Source organism: Tauraco erythrolophus, chromosome 6 (genome assembly GCF_009769465.1).
Source record: "Tauraco erythrolophus isolate bTauEry1 chromosome 6, bTauEry1.pri, whole genome shotgun sequence".
Classification (NCBI taxonomy): domain Eukaryota; kingdom Metazoa; phylum Chordata; class Aves; order Musophagiformes; family Musophagidae; genus Tauraco; species Tauraco erythrolophus.
In genome coordinates this window covers 31156368-31180587 of record NC_141470.1, presented here as the reverse complement: position 1 = coordinate 31180587, position 24220 = coordinate 31156368, and the positions used below count along the sequence as shown (strand labels likewise).

The following is a 24220-nucleotide window of genomic DNA, read 5'->3' as shown; positions in this document are numbered from 1 at the left end:
CAGCTGTGAAAGTTTTTTTTTCATGAGGTCATAAGGTATGTTGATAAATGTATTTGTTAATAGCAATCACAATCTATGCAGAGGACAAAGTTTGGGGAAGTGGTAAATGACGAAGTCAAGACAATGATGCAGAAGACTGATTTGTTCCTTCTCCATTGTTGCAGTTTCTTTGCTTTCCCCTTCTGAACCTGTTTCACTGGAATTATAAAGTCAGTCCTCTGGCTTTTGGCTCCATTTGCAAGCTCAAAGAAAGTGTTTGTTTTCTTGTTTTGTCTAAAGCAATGAAGAAATAAGATAAGCTGCAATGTCTGGTGTGATTATGAAATGCCACATCTTCACAGAGGAAGATTCAAGCCTTAGAATACTTATGTTAGATGCTGGAGTTAAAAAATCCAGGTCTTTGGATCTTTTTTGCATTTTGACTCTTTACATTAATTTTATTTATTTTATTCATTCATCCAGCCTCTGGATCAGATTGCAAAGTACATCTCAGGGCAAGGAATCCCATTTCCCAAAATTGAGATAAGTGAAGAAGACAGGGAAAACTTGAAGGAGTGCTATGTGTTTGAAGATGCTGACAGTCCACAAGCTCCAACAGTGCTCTTTTTCCCCCTAGTAAATGACACCTTCAAGAAATATAAAGCTCCTGGTGAGTCATGTATGGCTAGCAGTTTTAATAAAAACTCACTTGCCTAGTATGTCCTCTTCATTTCTTATCTAATGTCTTGCTGTAATCTCTGACATTCTTTCCAATGCCAGCATCATCAGTCTCATCACTGACAAAAATAACTGGTCTCTGTCAGTACATCTGAACTGTGGAAAGTCCAGAAGCTTTCCTAATACTTTTGAGATTAAAATAAGCATTTACTCCAAAGGACTTACTAGAGTTAATATGAAGTTAAAAATCCCAAAATACATACAGCAAGGGTGACACATCCTCAACACAAGCTGCTATACTCTACAAACATTCACTCATTGTGTACCTCTGCTTGCAAACAAAAATGGAGGCAAAACCTCCTGGGGGTTTTGGTAGTAGCCCATTCATCTGGGTTTTGTTCACATATTTAAAAGTAATCTCCCAGATTGAGAACTGAGTGGACAGAGATCTTTGTTTTTAATATGAACTATGTCTTCTCTCCAAGTGCCATCAATTCTCCTGAACTTTCATTGAGAGGGTTGTTATTTTGTCCAGTACGAGAGCATCTTGTTTTCCTTTTGCTTGCACTTTTCTAGTTTGGGTAACAAAGACTTTATGTTGTCCAAGGAGTGGTCTACCAGCACTGTTCCTGATAATCAGTGTTGTTCTCATTCCCAGCTGTTTCAGTTTACACCATTTTTGGACAGAGGTTTGATCCAGAGGCTGAAAAATATGGTGCTACTAGACTACTTTTACATCCCTCCGACAAATCATATCTTTCCCTTCCAATCTCCCTTTTCCTACCTGTAATTACTTAAATGATTGATATGAGCCACATAGTGCAAGAAAACCTTATTGGTCCATCTGTGTTTTGTCCCTCAGGTGTGGAAAGGACTCCTGAAGAGATGACTGAAGGCAAAGTTGATGTTTCCAGTATCCTCTCCCCATTTACAACAAGGGAGGTGTGTTTCAGTGAAGAGAATTTTGACAAACTGGTGAAACTGACCGATTACAACGTCCTGAATAACGAGAAGTTGATAATTCGAGCCTTGCGCTTGGCAGTGGCACGGAGGAAGCAGCGGAATTATTAGCCACTGCCTGCTAGCTTTAACCTTCCACGTGGTATTTCTTGCATTGTCTATTATCTGGTGAGATTAAGATGTTTGATGCTTGGCAGCGTTACTTGCAGTAGAAACCGCATCATCCTGAGGGCATGCTGGACTCCAATTCATCCTATTTACACGATTTGTTCAGATGAACAGATTGGAATTTACCAGTGATTTAATCTAAAACAAACTTCAAAGCAGCAAATTTATGTTTAGTTTTGTTACCTTGTTACTTTACCAAATGATATATATATTCCATATAAATTAATATAATATTGTGTAACATAATAATGAAATATGTAGCACATTAAAATGTGAATCACACCAGTATTTCTATGTTTGGTTTCTGTTTGGCAGAACAGCAATCCCCTGAAATAGAACTTCTCTGATAAATAGCTAATCCATTGTGTTGGTCTTGCTTAATTATTGACACATTGAAGGTTGTCCTCTCTGAACTGATTGTTTGTGCACTATGAGATTTTTATTTAACTTTCTTCACTAATCTCTGAAAATAAGTTCCTTGAGTTACTATCAGTGTTATAAAAATCTATAGAGTTTTCATCATCAATAAAGAACACCCCTGAATTAGGTCATCTTTTTTTCACATGGTCAAACGAATCCTCTGAGCTGCTATTCACAGAACCACCTATATTCAGCCTAAGTAATAGTCACGTTGCCCAACTTTCCTTTCATTTTCTCTTGGAGTTGCTGCTGACTGTCCTGTCTCACTCACCTTCACCTGCCTTGACTGTTCCTGAAAGATTACCTTGCGGTTTCTCCCAGTGTTTCATAAGACGGGAAGTGGCTGCTGGCTGTTTGCACGGAGTATGGCAATGCAAGGGGCCCTTTTGAGCTCCCTTCCTGCTTTTTTTTTTTTTTTTTTTTTTTCAACTGTTCAGCACTTTCCTGAAAATTATCTTTTTGCAGAGGTTGTCCTGAGAGAGTGGTTCCTCATAATCAAAAATCCTAGAGGTCTTCTGAAGGAAGGTATCTGCCAAAGGCTCTATTCTCGCAGCTCTGCAACAGGGATCACAAGCTCAGTCTTTCACGATAGCAGCCCTGTACTATGGAGCTGTGACACATGAAGAGGCTGGTCACAGCAGCTCAGAAAATGCTTGAGGTTATCTTCCTTTTCGTAACAATAGGCTCCCACTACTGCAATGAGCTTCAGAGCGAGTCACCAGGGCAGAATTGGTGTTGAGCTCAGAAGTGACAAATTTGTTCGTATGGAACAAAGTTCTAGGAAATGAATGTGGGAGAAAGATTTCTCTCCTATGGAAAAAACAGCTAGTGGTGCATCCTAGAGCAATTCGGGTGGTGGAAGAGGAGGATTGGGCCATATTTCTGACCTATGAGCATGTTTGTTGTGTTCATGCACCTGAAACACTTGAAAGGTCACGGTATAACCCTGTTTCCAGGTACAGTATTACATGTTTTTGTCTAGATTATTAGCTCTCCATGTGTTAGGCAGCTGTAATTGTGGTTCAGCTCCAGAACAGTAGAATATCAGCTCATGGGATCCTTCTGGGTCTTTTCCAGATATATATTTGGCTTTACTTCCATGGTTTCTAGACCTTTTTGATGGAAATGAAACAGAGCAAGATGGAAATTGTTTCAGACTGTTTTACAGGGGAAACTTAATCAACAACAGGATGGAAAAAAGCCAGATGGATGTGTGACACAGCCTGAGCCTGATTAACCTTGCTTTTCATCAAGGCTAATTAGCCCATCTTCTAACCATGACTAATTACTGTTCTGACATAGCCGTGCTGCACCCCAAGTCAGCATCGGAGTGTCTCTTCATTGTGTCCTGCTGCCTGCTGTGAAACCTGCCTTTCCCTCTCTGAGCGAGTTCCTCCTACTCTCAGATGACTCTGCCACTCTTTCCTTTGGCTTCCCCAATGTTTCAATATCCTCTATTTGAAACAGGGTGCCAATAGTGATTTTTTTTTTATATTTCTTTTTTTTTTTAAATTTCCAGATCATTGATAAAAACATGCAGTAGGCTTACAACTGAGCTATTTGCAATCTCTTTAGGAATATCTCCCTCTGAGGGTACCTTCCTTTGACTGCTGCTTTTTGTGATCTGTTACTTATCCATCCTTAATCTGTTTAATGTCTGGATGACATTTGTTGCACCTAGTTCTTAAGTTGAAATGTCTTCAAATGCCAAATATTTTATGAAACTCAAATTATATCATGTTTGCGAAGTTAGCTCTATCAATCAGTTCTTGATGAATTACAAAGTTAAATGAGGCTATTTTGAGTTTGATTTTTCTGTTAAATTTCTTAATAGCAAGGATGATATTTAAAAAAAAAAAAATCTCCTATTTTGTTACCTCTTGTGTACTCCCTCATTAAGACCAGGACCACCTCACACGATGCTAGCAGTGCCACACACAGTGAAGCCTTATAAATGTGAGGACATAAAGAATAGGGGAGAACATAAAGAATAGTTAACATTAATTTCTCCCTCCCAAATATATCCTCTTTGAGGTTATTCACTTAAACACCTTAATTCAAATGCATGAAGTAAAAAACTGGAGAAAGTGATTGAGCTTTTAAAGCTTTGCCTTTACAATGAAAATGCTTACAGTTTCAGGTGACTGGGGAATTGTTTCATGCAGTTTTTGTCCTGCAATAACTGTTTGGCTGAAAGACGGCTTACTGCCTGATTCCAGCAAAATGGAAGATGAGATGGGGATAAAAAAATTCTTTCTAATTTGTCTTTAAGCAAAGACCTGCTTACTCCCTATAGGCAATAAAAAGCTATGAAAAATCTTTTCTATGCACAATGGTTTGTTTGGATGTCCTTGGCCAAAGAAGTCCTTGTTGCCCACTCCTGGGCCACCAGATGGATCCTGGCTGACACAAGCCACCTCCACACAAGGGGCTGCAGTTTGAGAGTCCTTCAGTGCGCAAAAGCACTGTGGCCTCCTCAAGAAGTGATGGGGATGCTCAAAAGTATAAAATATTTGGCCAGTGCCTGCAGCTGCGAAGGCAAGGTCCCATTCAGGTCTCTATGTCCCTCTCACTACAGCTGCAAAGACCATCCTTCTGCAGGGCTGGAGCCTGGGTATCTGCACCTCAGTGCAGGTGTGCAGCACGCACTCACCTCCCAGGCAGTGAAGAGGAGGAGGAGTTGGGGATTGCTCAAGCGGTGGTGGTGGGGTGAGATGGAGCTGAGTCAGTCACTAACACACCTGCCTGCCTGCTCCTGGCAGCTTAAAGCACGAGAAGCTGCCTGGCTGAGACTCCTCCATACCCACGTCTTGCACCTGTCTTGGACGCAGAAAGAAGCACAATGGGGCTGTTCTACAGTAAGAGCCAGGTAAGAAAAAGAAAGAGGAGAGTCTGCGACAAGCTGTGCACGCAGCCCCTTGGTGGCAGAGGAGACCTGCTGAGGGAGGTGGTGTTCCACCTCCTGTATCTTCAGCTCTGATATTTCTTCTTCAGCACCAAGACTGAGAGCAAAGTGGGGCTTCTGCCTGTGTTTTGTGCCTACTTTGTGTTTGGCCTTTGGGAATGTAAGGACTTTAATGCTACAGTAATTTAACTATAAAGAGGTCTTTCTGTACATTGCTGTTGTCCTTCACTTCTCTCCAATTGAGCTAGGCAAGGCAACTCACTGAGGAAAAATAAAGAGGTATCTCTAATGGCAATGAGAGCATGGGGAAAGCCAGGAGACTAATATTACATGAAATGTTAAATATATCTCAAAAATCACAGGAGCTTTTGGGCATAAGGGAATGAATGGTGACACATTGTTATATATTGATCTATGCATTCGTTGTAGTGATATTCCCGGCTCTATAGGCAGTGTGCATGAACTGTCTCGTGTGTTTGTTGCATCACTACATAGTTTTGCTCTTTCTTTTTTTTGCTTCTTGCTTTGTTTTTTTGTTTGTTTGTTTGTTTGGGTTTTTTTTTGTTTTATTTGTGGTTTAGTTTTTTATTGTTTTGTTTGTGGTTTAGGTTTTTTTGAGGTGTTTTGGTTGGTTTTGGTGGTTGGTTTTTTTCTCATTTAGAGCATTAAACACGCAGGTTTTCTCCTTTTATTCCTTTAAGACAGACAATTGTCTAGGGAGCAAAGTACCTCACCTTCAGCCCCCATACTTTTGATTAAGTACCATGTTTGTCTTATCCTTGCTTAGGATGAGAGAGGATGACAAAATCAAACTAGTTTCCTGGCAGATTTGTTAAATGTCTTTTGGTAACCACTTAGGTTTAGGTGGTTTCCCAAAATTTCCATTGATTCTTTCCTGTGACCTTTGCTTAAAGGAAGATGGGATGAGCTGAATTATTCAGACAGAAATAATTATAAAGTTGTTGTTTTCACTCCCTCTTTCTGAGAAACTTGAGATAGATTTCTGGAAGGCACTTTTCAGGTCTCCATTGTCTGAGAGCCAGCACTGCTCTAGGTCAAACGTAATGATGGAGTTATATGGCTATGAACCAGCTGACAAGCAGCATCGTTACACCATGATATTGTTAGTAATTCCTGTCCTGCTAGATTGTCTGCTGTTTGTTGTGAAATGCAGTGGATACACATGACATCCTTTGAATTTGTGCAGACCAAGATGTGTGTCAGCTGTACTAATAACTCAGCAAGGCTCACTATCATACATTTCTCTGCGATTGTGTTGTAAGAGTCAGGTATCTCAAGTTGAGGGTTACCACAAGATTCCTCAGAATGGAAAACGGAGGTTTGATGTGTGATTGAACGTATGTTTTGGGTGTCTGGTCACACCTGACTGCAAACCTTCTGGGAAGAAGAACATAATGCAAAGATGGACCTCAGTTCAAAAATGTTTTTGATGGTTGGAATTGAAACAGTTAAATGACTGATCTCTGACTGTGTTTCTGTTTTTATTTCCTGCATGCTTATCTCACACATTTTGTATACTGTTCAACAGACAGAACCGTCTCCATGCAACTTGCTTACTGTAAAAATCATACGGATGAAAAATGCCAGGAAAGCAGATTTGTGTGAGTATCTTTGCTATACCCCTGGAGAATCCACATGCTTGTAAAACTACTTGCTATATAACCAAGTGTCACAAACACTACAGAGTATTTATAAAAGGAGAGAGAGAAGATCCGTGACTCTGGTATGCTGAAGATGAGGTAGCATAGTTAGAAGATATTATTTATTCTTATATCTTTGCCAGTGTAACTGGCTTTTACTGTAACTTTGCTGAAGTCTAGCCACCAGCTGTAGTTCAGAACATGTTTTCACAGAATGTATAAAATGTTTTACATCTGAACCTGCAAGGAAAGTTTTTTTAATCACAGGAAAGATTGCAATAGGAAGTTTAGATGAGGTACTTCTTTCTATGGTTCCTTGTTACAGTAATGTCCACTCTGGGCATCCCTGGGCCTATCGCAGAATATTTTATGTGAGGTCAGGACAGCATACTTGACATCCCCCATGGACTCTCAAATTTGATTCAGCCGTAGGAACAGCCATATTTCAAAATTTAGTTGAGGGCTCACACTGTTAGCTTTTTCTATTCTTAATGATTTCTACAAAATCCCCAGGAATGATAGTTACATACAAGTTTACTATTGCTCCACTAATATCTGAACTGCAAAGCACTAGAAAAAAAAGATGTGAATGACAGTCACCTTCAGTCTGAGGAGATGGCTGATTGTCTTGCATTTATTCATTTATACAAATAAGAAGGTCTGAATCTAGAAAGTTTCTATAGGAACTAGACCAAGCCAAACCTGTTCAGTTAAAATGATGTGGAAAACTACAGCCCTTAGATATGTCCCCACATAATCACCTTCTATTAAACCATCTGCATGATAATGAGCTTACCATAATTCCTCTCCACCTTTTTCTCTGGATCAATGCTTTTTATTTTTGTGTTGAAACTATTTTTATTCTGAAGGGGATTTCCTACGTTTTGATGCTATCCTTCCCGATACTAGAAAGTTTCTAGGACAAGAGACAGGTACTGAAATGGTCAAGCAATTTTGCTTCCCAGTCCAAGACACATCCCACCAATCTTTTAAAGCTGCTTAAAGGAGCAGTTTGAATGATAGAGGTGCTTTCAGAGTGCAGCACAGGGTCTAGAGCAGCAGTAAAGCCACAGCATGAACTTTCCAGGCTGATGCTGAACAACAGACATTCACCACCAACATTGCCGAGCTATCATCTGTTTGAAATGGTAGTATCAGTCAAAATATTGAGGGCAAAAAGTCTGCACAAACAAAACCAAACCAATACTTGCAAAAGGTGAATACTTTGCTTGTTGGGTACTTCCATCATGTAGGAAAAGAGAGTTGTACCAGACATGGCACTGCCTTGCTCATGCTTAATAATGAATCTGCTTTTGATTGACAGCTGCTTAATTCCACTAACATTTGGTTTTGCTGAGCATAAAATTTATCAGTTGCATTTATCAGAAAGATCTGCTTTTAAATCATTTCAGGATGTAGTTTTCTATGCAGCAAGACTTGTAGCAGTCACATATTTCAATTACACACTCTTTATCATATAAAATAAACCTATATTTCAGATGTTTTAATGAATTAATTTAACCTCTGGTTAAACTCACTGGCAATGTAAAAGCTAGTGAAAATTGCATAGGAGTAGCTGTATGTAACTTTCACTGCAAAGCAGCAAAATGAGAGGTTTAAGACAAAAAAATATACCACTTGCACAAAATTTTGCCTGTTTGCATTTAAAACTAGGTGAATATCGTTGAGCTGTTTCAGTCATCTTCACAATTCCCTAGAGATTAGCTTGATACAGTCTTAGGAAACCCAGAAGCATGTAGACCTCCTTTGCTAGTGGTGTAGACTTCTTTACAGTATAATTTTCCCAACACTAATTTTCTTTTCTCATTCTTTCTTTGCCCAGCTCCGCTTTTATCACTTTCCTTTTCCTGCAAACTTTTCTACATAGATCAAGTTAGCAAGTGTCACCTATTTCTCACTTATCTTACAGATTTTTAACTTTTTTAATCAGCTCCTTCTATATCTCATCAGTTGTGCCCATCCTTTTGTTTCTGAAATGAATCCCATTTTGTTATTTTCTCCTCTCAAGATCCTTTCTTGGAATAAGTATCTCTAGAGTTTTTGGATCACTTTGTTTAATACTCATCTAGTGTTTAGAGGGCCTCCTAACCTGATGCCCCAGGTTAACTTCATTATTGGTCTACCTGCTCAATTTTCCAGGTAATGGAGATGGAAAAAATTAATCCATAACAATAGACTCTCAAAACCTCACTAACATCTCACATGGAACAGATAATACAGGACCTTTAATGGAAGTTCAGTGCATAAGATAGTATTTTTATCTAAGACAATTTAAATTGTTTCATTCTGCTTTTTAAACCCTGAATCTTTTTAATGCACCTTTGCTCTATTCTGTCTCTTCTTCCCACTGATCCATCAGTGTGTAAATTTTGTATTGATGAATAGCTGATATTGTTCATGCCACCTGTGAATTTAGCGCCTTGTTTGCATTCTCCACATTCCCCCTTCCCACTGAGCACACCCGCATCCCGATCAGGCTATTTGGGGCTCTTGATATTCCTGGACCTGTGAACACTTGCCAGTTCCCAAATTTGGGTGTGTGTCCCATTTGCATCCTGACTCCCTGATGGGGTCAGACTTGGATGTGCGTCAATTCAATCCACCCTTAAAAACAGGGCTTTCTCTGGAAAGATTTTCAAATTTGAAGCTCAGCCTCTCACAGTCCTTAGGCAACGACAATAGCTCCAGAATAGACAGAAGGACATGTCTTTTCACAGCTTGGGAACTCCCCACTGCAGGAGATCTCAAATGCCAGAAGTTTGTGTGGGTTCCAGGCAGAAACTAAATAAATTCATAGAAGAAAAACCCAGCAAAGGTTGTCTTAGAAAATCTCTGAATCATAAATGGTGATGGCTGAGAGAGCATTATATGATGCTTACCCTCTTCTTATACTCTTCCTTAGACATCCACATCTAAATGCGGGGCATATTCTCCTCTAGCACTGATGTCCATCCCTAACAAGACCAAAGATCCTTCCCCAAAAAAAGATAAAGGGTCCAAAGAACAAGATACTGGAGAGAAACAAATCATTAAGTGGAATTAACAAATGAAAAAGAAAACAAAACAGAGTATTAAGGGTTAAACAAAGAGGTAAAATGGGCAAATGGATAGGGACATTGAGCTGAGCAATTTAATGCCATCATTCCTTGCTTCCTGAAAACATCCAAGAGCCGTCAGTGGACACTGCCAGTGGCCCCTGGGCTAAATGGACCTTGACTGGTGTAGAATTAAAAATATTCTTCAGCATTTTCTTAGTATGAAAATGAACTTTTTTTGAAGCTTTTATGGACTTTTTTTTTTTTTTAATTACGTTTGTTAATTTTGGAAACTTCCAAGATGTGGACTTCTTAAATATAAAGCTTCTATTATTTGGGGTACAATATTTTATAAAATTATTAAGTATGTTTTACATTTTAATCAAAAACATGTTTTACAGCATTGTAGTAGCAGTTCTGCCGTATGAGAGATTGATTCATGGAAAGGCCCTTGAGATCCTGCAACGAAATATAGCTAGTGAAATACATTATTGTTTGAGAAACTATGGTCCAACGTGATACTTACTGCAGGAACTCCACAGACTTCCTTCTGTGTTTTGTTCTTGCACTGCTGTTATTGTTTCAGTGTTGTTTATTACTTACTTCACCATTTAAGCATTTGCAGTTAGGTACCAACAGCCTATTGTTCTAGGTGCTGCTTGAAATCTCATTATAAAATAAGAGGATGTGGACAAGGGAGAAAACAGGAGAGAAAAAAATGTTATTTAGCAACATCTGAGCAAAGAGATATTTTTAAGGAGGGACATAAATGAGACCAGTGATACTATTTTAGGGGTACTTGTAGGGTACTCCACCCAATGTGAAGGGCAGGGTGGGAGAAAGAGTGAAAGTTTTTTATTGAAGTTTAGCTGTTAGGAGATTAATGTTTAATGTTCCCTGGAGGCAGGAACTGATCTCCCAGGAGTGAACGCATTCTGAGAGTCTGACTGTGAAGGGCCTTGAGAAGGAAGACATTTACTTTCACAGAAGAAACCACGTTCTTATTTAAAAAGGAATAAAAAAAGTTCCATTGATCTAAATTATCTAATATTCTGCACTCTAGAAAACAGCAGTGCCTGCCTGTCCACCCACCCTCAGCCAGATCTCTGCTCAGATTCCCAATGTGGGAGGAAGAATAAAAATGCTTTTCTCAACTATTTGCGATAGTTTATATTTCATAACACAGATGGGTCCAAGCGAAGGGAGACAAGATCAAGGAGATGATGTGGGCAAATAGTGTCTGAGATCACATTCTTGGTTCTGATCCCTTCAGCACAATAAGAAAAACTATACCCTAACAGTCATGAAAATATCTGCCCCCTAGAAATAGCCTTAATGTGGGCACCCAAAGGCCGCCCAAAAGGAGGAGGATGTCCAGGTTTCTGCCCAGGTTACATGTGAACTGGACATTGTGTCTGTTAGCATCAAAAAAGGAGGTAGAATTAAAATTAAAAAATTTTGGTTTAGCTGTGTTTGAATTTGAGCTGTCTATGCAACAGCTGAGATTTTAGCTTGAGCCAGAACAACTGGTGCCCTGCTCTTGTCTGGGGTGCAGACAAGTGGTGCTGGGGCTACGGTGTTTCTGAGCATGGGTCATGTCTCTGTAATGCTTTCTAATGGTAAAGCACATTTAAGATCCAGTCGTGCTGCTGTCCTGGAAGATAATTAGAAGCTTAGTGTAATAACTGGACGAAGGGACCATGCTGTCATAAACGCCTGCTGCCACACCTGCTTTTTGGCAGGATGTTGCCCCACAGGCTGCCACCCCGAGCACGTTTGACAGCTGCTCACGTGTCGTGGTCCAGAGGAGGGACACAATAAGTTGCTGCTGTGAAGCTCTGCTCTGTGCATCATGTGTGAGCATAATCGCTGCAGTCAATTGGTATTTAGGATTACATACCAGGGTAATGACGATTTGCTTGCACATGGTTGGCCATGGAGCCTTGTATGCATATGTGAAGAGGCACTTGATACAAGGCAATGGGTTATTGCAGCGTGACTGACCAGCTTGGGCACACAATACGCTGTGGAGTTCCAGTTCTCACATCTGCTTGTGTTTGGAGCTGGTCGGGTAGAATAGGGGCCTGAGGTACCCGAGATGTGTAAAAATGGTTCCTGGGTGTTCTAAGTACCTCCTTCATAACACCCGGAAAGTACTTCACCAACAATAGGTAATTAGGTTTCAGAGGACACCTCTGAAGTACAAAAGGCATCACCAAATACATTCTGCGGATGGCGAGAGGGAAGCATGTTCTTTTAGTGATTGTGTCAGAAGTCCCCAAGAGAAAGTCAGACATCTAAATGAGAAGTCAGGGCTCCGCTGTCTGACGAGTAGTTATGAAAGGCATACGATACAGTGCAATAGCAGACAGTGGTCACTTACAGGAGAAAAAAAAAAAAAGATGGACTTTTGAAACAATACCTTGTCCTTTGCAACAGACGTAGTCAGAAAATGCATTTATATTTGGGAAATGTCAATGAAATAAACCTTAAATCATAGAATCATAGAATGGTTAGGGCTGGAAGGGACCTTCAAAGGTCATCTAGTCCAACCCCCCTGCAAGGAACAGGGATATCTCCAACTAGATCAGGTTGCTCAGGGCCTCATCCAACCTGGCCTTGAACGTTTCCAGGGATGGAGCATCCACCACCTCTCTGGGCAACCTGTTCCAGCGTTCTACAGCTCTCATGGTAAAAAATTTTTTCCTAATATCCAATCTGAATCTACCTCCCTCTATTTTAAAGCCATTACCCCTTGTCCTATCACAACTGGCCCTCCTGAACAGCCTCTCCCCATCTTTCTTGTAGGCCTCCTTGAGGTACTGGAAGACCGCTATAAGGTCACCCCGGAGCCTTCTCTTCTCCGGGCTGAACAGCCCCAACTCTTTCAGCCTGTCCTCATAGGAAAGGTGCTTCAGCCCTCTTATCATCTTCGTGGCCCTAAATCACTAACAGACTTGACGTTTGGGCCCTTCTGATCCTCCTCTTTAGTGGAGACAAGAGCTGACAGCAATCTGTGCTAATATCAGTCTGAACTCCCCAAGAGCCAAGAAAGATTTTCATACAGATGTTTCCTGTATGCACACAAAAGTTAGGGAGCTATTAGGACTTAGAAGCTCATGTAGTTTGATATTTTTTTCCTAATTTATTATCTTTGTGTGTACCACAACTATCTTCATCAGTCAAAGTTACTCTTTTTTTCATTCAGAGTTACCAAACAGAGATGATTCAAGTCTCAGAGGAGTCAGGGGAAAAAAAAAAAAGATTGACTTTGTTAATTCTTCAGTTACACATGGAGTGTGTGTGCAATAAAGGGCCAAGCCATTTTTTCTGTGTTTCCCGAAGCCAGGTCTACCGGTAAAACTAAGTGGGACAAGACTTAAGTCTGTTCAGACAAAGTTGTGTCTGCTATGCAGTGGGAGGAATGCTTGAGTAGGTGGTGTTACAAACAAAGGAAACATAATGCCAATGATGGGATTGGCATTTATGGGTAGTGCTCCCCCATGCTATCTTTGGCATTTGTGTAGGTGTTTGTCCCTAACTAACAGATCATGTTCTGTAGGGTGATCATCCCTGACTTTTGAGTGTGGGTCCACAGGATTATTAATCTCATGATTCACATTTGCCTTTTATTTCCTAATAATGATGACAAAATATATTTGCTAGCAGATTATTCTGACCTCAGAATGAAAGTACTTGTTGGTGATGTAAGCACTGCGGGCTGCTGCTAACCACTGTTTCATACTGAAGCTTTGGCCTTAAACATCCCTCACCTAAGATGGAGCTCAGGTTGGAAGCCAAACTTGACAACTGACCTCTTCATCTGAGAAAGGAAAACAAAACCACTAAAGCTGCCCTCCCTGTGTATGGAAATGTTAAAATTCACAGGTGAACTTTATGACCTGAACACGCCTCTAATTGAAACAGCAAAGCAATGCAATCTTGTGCAAAGAAGCAACGTCAGCTCACTCTGTGCTGGGAAGCACAGACAAGCTTTCACCTGCATGTCAAGTGTTGCAAGTACCTTTACCACTCTGACTGTGGCACAGAAATGCAGGTGCAAATAGTGACACTAAGCAATATTTTTTATACAGCTTTACTGGCAAAAACTCTGTCTCAGGACAGCTGCTTCTCAAAGCAAATGTTATACCATCAAACGGTTCAGCGTTTCAATGCTTTTCTTATATGTGCTCATTTTAACCCACTTCTCAGAGAATTAAATGCAATTCATCTCCACAGATGATTAATATTTTTTTTCTTGAAAACATTTTTCTTGAATTTTTTTCTTGAAAAGTTCTGTTGCTGAGCTCTATGGTGTGCATGTGTGTTCCCTTAACTTTAACTTTCCAAAAGGGAAGAAAGCAGACTGAGATCAGGTGCCTTGGTGGAAGACCTGCCTTCTGTGACAGCAAAGAGGCTTCACGTGAACCTTCAGTGCAATGAGCTCCTGCTCCCACCACGTTGGCAGCCAGACATGCTAGAGAACAGAAAGGATGCTCCAGAAAGTAGGCAAGATGGAACTTACAGCCAGATCTATCCCAGAAACATTTAGGCATGTTCACGCCTTCCTGTGGAAGCCCAGTATGTAGGAGGTGGGCTGTCCGTCTCACAGTCTCCGTCACAGCTGCTAATGTTACCTGCATCATTATTCCTGAGAGACAGCTGAATCATCCATGGTGCCCAGCCTGCGCAACACCTTACGAGGTACTAGATGTGTTTCATTGCTCCATTGCCTTCACACGTTCCCTCTCTTCAACAGTAACCCAGTCCGATTGCTATGTGACCCTCAGCCTGCCAACAGCTTCAGTGCAGCATTTCCGCACCAAGACAGTCGAGAACAGCAAGAACCCAACGTGGAATGAAACCTTCCACTTCACAATTCAGAGCCAAGTTAAGGTAGGAATGTGACTATCCCCAGCAGATATTCTTACCAGACATCAAACCTACTATACAGCTCTTCCACTCTGTGGGTCTTTCTGAGTTCCCTCAGGATGTATTCACACTCTCTTACTGTAGAGCTTTCGATGATTGATTAAGACTGTATCTGCCTGCACAGTCAACAAAATCTATAGAAAGCAACTGCAAAATTTCTATTTTTTCATTCTTGACCTTCTTCCAAAATTGCTTCAGCTAAAATGAATTCTTTTTATTATTATCTTGTTTGTTTTGTTTTAATCCCAGAACATTCTGGAGCTAAAAGTCTGTGATGAGGACAACATAACCGCAGATGACCATCTCCTCACTGTTTTCTTTGATGTCTCCAAAATCCAGCTTGGAGAAAACATTCAGCTATGTTTCCAGCTGAATCCAAAGGTAGGGATAAAACTCAAGGACAAAGCTAAGGAGATGTGGTCAGGTGAGAATGTGGTTATCTCAGCTTTCCTCTCTTGTATCCCATATACAAGCCTTTCTTATTGTCCATTTGGCCACCCGAGTATGTCCGTGTCTTTCAGGGGTTGATGCCCAGTGTTGCTTCTGTAATTACAGGAAATTTTGGGTGCTGCTTCTACAGACAGACAGGCTGATGTTATTGAACTTAATTCAGCTGGCTGTCCTCGATGTAAAAATATCAAGAGTTTACCCCAATAGTTTTGAGCTTCTCTTTACAGTTGGAGCTGGTGGTTCTGAGCTGTGTGTTAGGTTCTGCTAATATAAAAGTAGTGATCTGCAGTCATAAACTGCAAACCCAATGTAGCATTCAGCTTATTTGGAAAATGAACATAACACTTGCACAGCTGAACCATTTAAAAAAGGGAGTTTTTCAGCAGGTCTTGATTTCATGTGACCAGCTTTATACTGAAGTTTTAAGGGCAGTGTTTGTGCCTAGAAATACTTAAATTGAGTGAGTGCTGATTTGATTTGATACCTGTTTTGGGAAGGCTGGCTCTCCATGCTGTATTTTACTTAGTGCTCACGCTAGGAAGGCAAAAACATAATGGCAGTTGCACGAAAACCTGTAAAGGAAGAAGGAAATCTCAGGGTAGGCAATTACAAAAGACAAAGACGAACATACCGAGTCTATGTGTGCCAACTCCACCAAACCAAAGTACACCCTTCAGAACACCCTGGGCTTCATATGCCCAAGTGTGCCACCATGTTAATGTGCCACTATGCCCATTTGCACAGGCTATGGGTGCAAGCTGGAAGAGGGGCAGGATGATTTGGATGCACCGGAGAAATCCAGCCTCACTCATGCTGAAGATCATAGGATCATCATAGAATCATAGAATGGTTTGGCTTGGGACCTTAAAGATCGCCTAGTTCCAACCCCCCTGCCATGGGCAGAGATACTTTCCACTAGATCAAGTTGCTCAAAGCATCATCCAACCTGGCCTTGAACACTTCCACAACACAACTTCTCTGGGCAATCTGTTCCAGTGTTTCACCAGCCTGAGAGTGAAAAATTTCTTCCTTATATTGAATCTAAATCTACCATCTTTCAGTTTAAAGCCATTGCTCCTTGTCCTATCACTACACGCCCTTGTAAGAAGTCCCTCTCCAGCTTTCTTGTAGAACCCCTTTAGGTAATGGAAGGCTGCTAGAAGGTCTCTCCAGAGCCTTCTCATTTCCAGGCTGAACAATCTCTACTCTCTCAGCCTGTCTTCATAGGAGAAGTGCTCCAGCCCTCTCGTCGTCTTCGTGGTCCTCCTCTGGACCCACCCCAACAGCTCCATGTCCTTTTTAAGTTGGGGGCCCCAGAGCTGAATGCAGTACTCCAGGTAGGGTCTCATGAGAGCAGAGTAGAGAGGCAGAATCACTTCCCTTGACCTGCTGGCCACGCTTCTTTGGATGCAGCCCAGGATACAGTTGGCTTTCTGGGCTGCAAGTGCACATTGCCAGCTCATGTTGAGCTTCTCATCAACCAGGACCCCCAAGTACTTCTCCTCAGGGCTGCTCTCAATCCATTCTCCACCCAGCCTGTACTTGTGCTTGGGATTGCCCTGGCCCATGTGCAGGACCTTGCACTTGGCCTTGTTGAACTTCATGAGATTTGCATGGGCCCACTTCTCAAACCTGTCAAGGTCTCTCTGGATGGCATCCCTTCCCTCCAACATGTCGACCACACCACAGAGCTTGGTGTCATCAGCAAACTTGCTGAAAGTGCACTCTATCCCACTGTCCATGTCACCAACAAGTACAGGTTGGGTGGAGAATGGATTGAGAGCAGCCCTGAGGAAAAGGACTTGGTAGTGTTGGTTGATGAGAAGCTCAACATGAGCCAGCAATGTGCGCTGACAGCCCAGAAAGCCAACCGTATCCTGGGCTGCATCAAAAGAAGCGTTGTCAACAGGTGGAGGGAGGTGATTCTGCCCCTCTACTCTGCTCTCATCAGACCCCACCTGGAACACTGCGTTCAGCTCTGAAGTCCCCAACACAAGAAGGACAAGGAGCTGCTGGAGCAAGTCCAGAAGAGGGCCACAAAGATGATCCGAGGGCTGGAGCACCTCTCCTATGAGGACAGGCTGAGAGAGTTGGGGCTGTTCAGCCTGGAGAAGAGAAGGCTCCGGGGTGATCTTATAGCAGCCTTACAGTACTTAAAGGGGGCTTACAGGAAAGCTGGAGAGGGACTTTTTACAAGGGCATGTAGTGATCAGATAAGGGGCAATGGCTTTAAACTGAAAGAGGGTAGATTTAGATTAGATATAAGGAAGAAATTTTTCACTCTGAGGGTGGTGAGGTACTGGAACAGGTTACCCAGAGAAGTTGTGGATGCCTCATCCCTGGAAGTGTTGAAGGCCAGGCTGGATGAGGCTTTGGGCAACCTAGTGTAGTGGAGGGTTTCCCTGCCCATGGCAAGGGGGTTGGAACTAGATGATCTTTGAGATCCCTTCCAACCCTAACCATTTTATGATTCTAGGTTGAACAGAATTGGTCCCAATACAGGCCTCTGAGGAACAGCACTGGAGGATCAGTGAGGAGCGTGAGAGCTTGTGGGAGAGGAAGGGAAGGGGAATTACAAGTGGCCTGTGAAACAGTAGAGGGTGAACCTATGACTGCAAAAGGGGGTACAACTACTAAGAGGCCCTGCAGTGTGTATTACATTTGTCCTGCAAGGTCTAAACTAGGAGTCTGCTAAAATAACGTATCTGACATTTAGAAGTATGTGACATTAGAAGTATAACAGATAAAACATAAATAAAATTAAATCTGTTGCATGTGCAGTAGTAAAAGGCGGACACTGGCTTATAGAGACCCTAGAAGAGCACAGATTCCTATAGAGTATCTCTCTTCACAAGAGGACCAATGTGATGTGACTGCCTTCATTTTCTTTTGCAGGGAAAAGAGGAGCTGGAGGTTGAATTCACAATGGAGAGCAGGTGCGTAAGGTCAAATAGGTGATCAACAGAAACGTAAGCCAGAGACAAAATGTTACAGAAACAGAACATCAGTTTCCACCTGCAACCCCCTAACACTGTCACTGTCTGAATAAAGTAGAGGGGAACTTTGGATGTTCAGGAAATGCTTGTGTAGGGCATTTAATGGAGAAGAGATACATGACAGTGCATGATGTCAGTGCATCTACACTGGGCATTCAGACACACGGAGATATAAGCACAGATGCTGATGGGAGCACAGAGATGTCCCTGATGGCTGCTGCTCACCAGGCTGCAAGGGGCCTTCTGCACAGGAGGATGTTTTAATTTTCAAACCCTTCTTGTTCCTTAGTGTGGGATCCCAGATGTTTGCTTTGTCATAAAAATGTGGGAAAATGATGCTTAGAATTTGTTTTAGTTGTGGGAATAAATTAAAAATAATTTGTTTACTGTGTTTCTATGCTGACTGTACAGTTAATGGAAAGAATGGGCATGTAAATCAGTCCTAGAGCTGCGGTTGATTTTTAATTGTAAATGGTAATATTTTTTCCTTTTTTGTTGTTACATGTAGGATGAATTGTACAGATTTTCAGCTCTGATCCCCCAGGTTTGAACTGAGCAATATGGGGCAATAGTGTGATTATGCCATCTTTGTGTAAATTTGCTTCAGTGTGTAAGAGAACGATCCTGGCTAATACAGTGAAGAGCTCCTCTGTTTACCTCCATAAATAGTTTAAAGTTCAAACTCAAGCCTGTGAGAGGTAAACTGGACTGAATGTCCTGCTAGAACTTCTGATGCTGCTTGCCCATGTTGCCTGTCAAAGACAGACTTTTAAAGATAAAGATAATGAAATAAAAATGAAAGAAGAGTTTTTTTAAAAAGAACAAAACCAACCAACCAAAAAAAACCCCAACCAACCCAAAAACCACAAAGAAAAAAAAAGAGTGTGCTGGTTTTGAACTGATTGTTTTCCCATTTTGTCTTTCAGTCCAGACCCTCCTGAAAACATTGTTACTAATGGAGTTTTAGTGGTAATTTTTATTTCATATATTTCATAATCCTTTCCCTGACACATAGCAACGCTCACTGCAAAGCCTAGTATTAAAGGTACCAGGCAGTTGCTCCATACGGTGGCATGAAGGCATTGGCTGAGAGGCGATCTAAAGCTGCTGTCAGCGCTGGCTTTCCCATGAGGTCCCCAGTAGTGACTCAGGCTGAGAGTGAGCTGCCGCCAGCACTCACCTCTGCCCAAACCGAACTGGGCTCAGGCAGATGGCATCCCTCTGTCTGTCCAGGGAGAGCCGGGCTGACCACCCTGCTTTTGGAGCCTTCCCCAGGCCCTTGAGGGCTGCTCCTCCAGGAAGGAGCAAGCAGATCCCTCCTCTTTCCTCATCTCTACATGATCTGTTACTTCCCATGTGGAAGCCCAACGCCACCTCCCTAGACCTGGTAGGGGGGTCACAGGCTGGCACCATCTCCCTCTCGAGGTGTGTGCCCCAAGCTCTGCACACACCCAAGGGACCAGCTGAGGTGCTGAGAGCTAACAGCTTTTTCTCTTTCCTCGGTTGTGTCTTACAGTCCCGTGAAGTTTCCTGTTTGGAGGTACAGGTGAATGGCGGGAAGCTGAGGAAGGACAGTACGGGTGAGCCTTTCACTGACTTACAGGGCAAATCTGGATGCCACTTTATGGCAAAAGCGCTCAGTGTTTTATGCTTGAACACCACCCTGGTTTGAAGCTATTTAAGATGCAAGACAAAATCTCACTGATACCAGTGGCTTCTGGAAGCAGATGCAGTTGGTCAAAAATATACAGATTATTACAGAATGTGGTGTGATGAGCATGCGGTCTGGTTTCCCCACGAAATACTTTCCTCGATAATAACATCTTGTCAGATTCTTATAATTTTCTGAAGTATTTGTTCAGGGAATTGAATTTTTTGAGTCCCAAATGGTGGCAAATTCCTCTTATTTCTGGATTCAGAGACAAAAAATATGGGCAGGATGAGGACCAGGCCTCTTTTATCAATTTAACTTCTTAAAATTTCTTTAGGTGTAATGACATAAAACTTGCCGCTAGGTGAAACCCAAGACGCAGTATATTACCAAAGGTATTTTTTGCATGATTTAAGCAGTGCATCACCACCATGTCAAGTCCATGCTTGTGGACCTGTGTATCTCCTACACAATTTTTAAAACATCTCACTCCGACATCTCCTGATGGCCCCAATCCAGCAAACTGCTTAAGCACATGGATAATCCAGTCAAACTCGATTATAACAGTGAAGAAGTTAGCTAGATGTGGCTGAAAGTGCTTGAGTGGGATAATTCCTTTGAAAGCTGATTATATACCTTTGAGTGTGTGGATTTACAGAGTATGTTTCACCCTGAACCTGAGTTGATATCATTCTATATAAAGACTATTTTTCAATTACTTGACGAGACATATCTGGGACTTGTTATATGAAGGCCAAAAAACAGGAGACATTATTTTTGTAAGTGCTAGAAATGATTTCAAAAGAAATATTACAGGTTGAAGTAAAGGGAAACATGATGGAGGGACTGAGATTTTACTAGTTCCAAAGAGAACTGTGCTCTGCTACCAAAAAAAAGATTCTCCCAAAAGTCTGAAATTTTCAAAATACCTTATTATTATACCAGAATGATATTTTAGCACCACACACTGTCTTATTGCTGAGATACTTTGAAGATTTCAGACTTTCAGGAGAGGATACTTTTTTTTTCCCAAAAACCATTATCAGCTGTGAATCATTATCTAATAAATAGAGCAGTAGTCTCAGCAATCAGTACGTATGGAAGTGCAGTGGTACTATAGCAATAGTTACTATACAGTATGTTCCATACACAGGCTCTAAAGCTGAAACCCAAAGGCTCAGATAAGTGAGTCTATCTGTTCATCCTGTGATGTGGGTATCAAAATGAAGTCATTACTTAAGAAAAATGTATATTGCCTTCCTGTGCAAACAAATTATCCACCTTTTTTAAAGAACTTAAGTTTGAAACTCCTTTGCTTTAGAGAGAAAGTTTGCGTTAACTGTGGACGGGTCTTACGAAGGAACTCAGACCCACACGCTGAGTTCCTGCCTCTGCCCGACCTCCCCGGCCAGGTTCCACTACATCAAGTATAATCAGTCGGCACTCACCGTGGCACTACCTCGGCGGAGGCGGCTCAGCAGGGTATGTGATCGCCGCTAATGCATAGCTGGCATTCTGCTGTGTGTTTGTTTGGGGGCCTCTAAGACCCGAGTGTGTGTGCAGGTCTGTCTATGCAGGGAATTGACACATGTATGTATGTGAGGCACTGGAGATTGCTTTTGTCTCTTTTATTCCACCTTTTGTAGAACAGTTAACTGTCCTTATTATTTTTTTTACCCTTTTTTCCAGTCTATATCAAGTCAAAATGAAAGAGATATGAACGAGTCTGTGACCCTAGCTCTGAACTCACTTCCTATACAAGAGAAAATAACAATAGCAGAGGTGAGAACAAGTCTTTCTTAACAAAAAACAGCCCAGCACATATTCAGTTTGGTGGGTGATGAGAGTCTGACAGTTCAGTGATTCAGTTCCTGTCAGACACGACGCGTGCTACAGCGTAAGGTGTGAATGACAGTCATGGTGCAACTATGCAATATTAATTTGTTTTTTTTGTTCTGCATGTGGTTCCAGGCATGCCATTCAACCCTGTTCTGAGGTTAAATTAATTTCCTCAGGACATATCTAATATGTTCATCAACATAGTATGTGAGTTAACAGTAAAGGATACAAAAATTGAGACTTATATTTGCAAAGAGAAAGCCTGAAGCAGAAGATGAAACAGAGAACATCTATATGCCTGTGGTTCAGATGCCCAGCTTTCAATGATCTTCCTGGAAAATGAAGGTTAAACTAGGCATTCAGTTATGAAAATCTGAGGGGCCCTAAGCCCGCCTGGCTTGGGTGAATGGCCCACTTCTATTCAACCCAGAGTGTACTAGAGCTCATTATATCTCCCATAACCCAGACTGTTGCTGGCCAGGTTCTGCAGACACATCGCTGGCTGCAAAGATAGTGAAATTCGGCCCGTAGATGGAGTGGGGGAGGAAGGCGCAGGATTAATGACCTGAGCATGCTTACACTGTTTGTATTGCGATTTTCAGGACAGGACAATTGACTTGTACACAAAGGCAAGTGAATGGTAAGTGAGTCTCCAGCAAGACCTGATCCTGTAACTGGGAGACATTTGCCCCTGCGCAAAGCTCATTTGAAATCAGCAGGGCTCCATGCAGGCTCTGTTGTGAGCAGAGGTGTGTTCATCTTTCAGTTGCAGGCTTTTGTTTGCCAGATTCTCCTTTTTCGGTGATGGAGAATTAAATCATGGGTCCCCTTTCCTCCAAGTTTCCAAGCTGTTAGTGCAGCTCAGTAAGTAAATCTTGATTTGTGTGCATTATTATGCTCACAGATGGAGAGAGCAGCTCCACAAAGAAATAATATTTCTTTAGTATACAAACAAAATAAAACCAAGGCATGGTAGCTGTTTCCCTAATCAACTGCTGTGCCTGTTGAAAGTGGTTACCTAGCTACAGGCACGTATGGCAGGCACTACTGAAACTTGAAAAATGAGTTATATGAGCGAACAATACCAGAAGCGTGTTGTAGGAACCTCATTACCATTCCAGGCCAGTATGCTACGTTCTGTTCTGTCTTCTCATTTGCACTCTTGTTGGCAGCTACAGCAATGAGCAGAGACCTGTCTGTGGTGTTGGTCTCTTTCTCATTTATTACATTACACTGTCCACAAACCAGTCTGTAAACACATACAAGCACAGCTGAAGTTGACCACAGCGAATAATAATACAATAATATTTATGCCCTGGTCTCAGGACTCAGGGTCTGTGTTTCAGACCAAGAGACCTAGATGCCCGCCTGGGGTTTGACCTCTGCACTGATGAACAGAATTTCCTGCAAAACCGAAGAAAGGTGGTTGCTGCTGCCCTGAAGGATGTTCTTCATCTGGAGGAAGATCTGCAAGAGCATGAGGTAACCAGCGAAGGCACTGCTGGGTGATTTTTCTTTCTCCTTCCTCTCAAGCCTGGAGATGAGTGATTTCTCCCCTCTGTCCAGATGAGGAGTGAGCACCTCTGTCAGCAGCTCCTTCTCCAGAGTGCTTTTTGCAGCCAGGGTGATCTCAGCTGAAGAGCTCAACAGTCTATCTGGATGAGCAAAGTCTCTATTTCCACTTGGCTTTCAAGTGAATCATTTGAAGGAACTTCAAATCAATGAGTTTGGTCCGTGTTTCTTAAAATCCTTCCTGAAGTGACAAAATCTTCTAGTATACCTCACAGGGATGTCCAGCAACTTTCGTTGTTTATAACTCATAGGGCAATGTTGTTTTATCTCTAATGTACGATTTTATTTTACTAGTGTCTGGATGTTGCTTTTTTCATGTCCGTATTCTTTGGACATGTTGTGCCTTCATGCCACTGTTCCACCTGTGCTTTCTGCCTTTTTTTTGTGTTGAACAGGTGCCTGTAGTGGCTGTGACCACAGCAGGGTGTGGGATAAGAGCACTTACTGCCATGTATGGCAGCATTTTGGGTCTTCAAAAGCTGCGTGTTCTGGACTGTGTTTCATACATCAGTGGCTCATCTGGCACAACATGGTGAGGAGTCATTTTGAGACTGTTGTTTGGATCTTGTTGTGTTATGCAAAACCCATGCTTTGCCTAGGGTTTCAGATCTTAACAAGGGCAAAAAGGGTTTATTTGAGTTATTGCTTCCATGTTTGGCCTGCGAATGCCATAGTCACTCTTGAAAGGCGTATTGTGTGTTATACATTTGGTGTCACTGAAGTAACCTATCCCTAACTGAAAGAGGAGACTTCATTGGAAGCACAAAAATCCTTAATCCTATGCAAAATGATCCTTTATTGTTATTTACTGTTGGACTGAAACAGCATAAACAGCTGGTGTAGCTGCTTGTTTTGAATCAAATTATTTTGATTGATTGCTTTTAGACTTGCATTTCTATTCAAAGTAAGCTCGAAGGAGTGGAGTGACCTAAAGCTAAAACAATAAGAAGTGC

At 41.8% G+C, this 24220-nt stretch overlaps 2 protein-coding genes across 2 annotated transcripts in view; both read left to right on the top strand.

Annotated features, from left to right (window-relative positions):
• LOC104383246 (cytosolic phospholipase A2 epsilon) overlaps positions 1-1728 on the top strand; it is a 34346-nt gene extending 32618 nt beyond the window's left edge. Inside the window, exons 20-21 of the mRNA XM_086613674.1 lie at positions 463-649; positions 1520-1728. Coding sequence (XP_086469800.1) covers positions 463-649; positions 1520-1728 — 396 coding nt within the window. The remainder of the gene's footprint in view (positions 1-462; positions 650-1519) is intronic.
• Positions 1729-5047: 3319 nt separating this feature from the next.
• Positions 5048-24220, top strand: part of LOC104371352 (cytosolic phospholipase A2 epsilon) — a 29877-nt gene continuing 10704 nt past the window's right edge. Inside the window, exons 1-12 of the mRNA XM_086613673.1 lie at positions 5048-5074; positions 6660-6732; positions 14587-14723; positions 15009-15140; positions 18105-18145; positions 19132-19174; positions 19722-19785; positions 21178-21338; positions 21546-21638; positions 22298-22335; positions 23021-23177; positions 23663-23799. Coding sequence (XP_086469799.1) covers positions 5048-5074; positions 6660-6732; positions 14587-14723; positions 15009-15140; positions 18105-18145; positions 19132-19174; positions 19722-19785; positions 21178-21338; positions 21546-21638; positions 22298-22335; positions 23021-23177; positions 23663-23799 — 1103 coding nt within the window. The remainder of the gene's footprint in view (positions 5075-6659; positions 6733-14586; positions 14724-15008; positions 15141-18104; positions 18146-19131; positions 19175-19721; positions 19786-21177; positions 21339-21545; positions 21639-22297; positions 22336-23020; positions 23178-23662; positions 23800-24220) is intronic.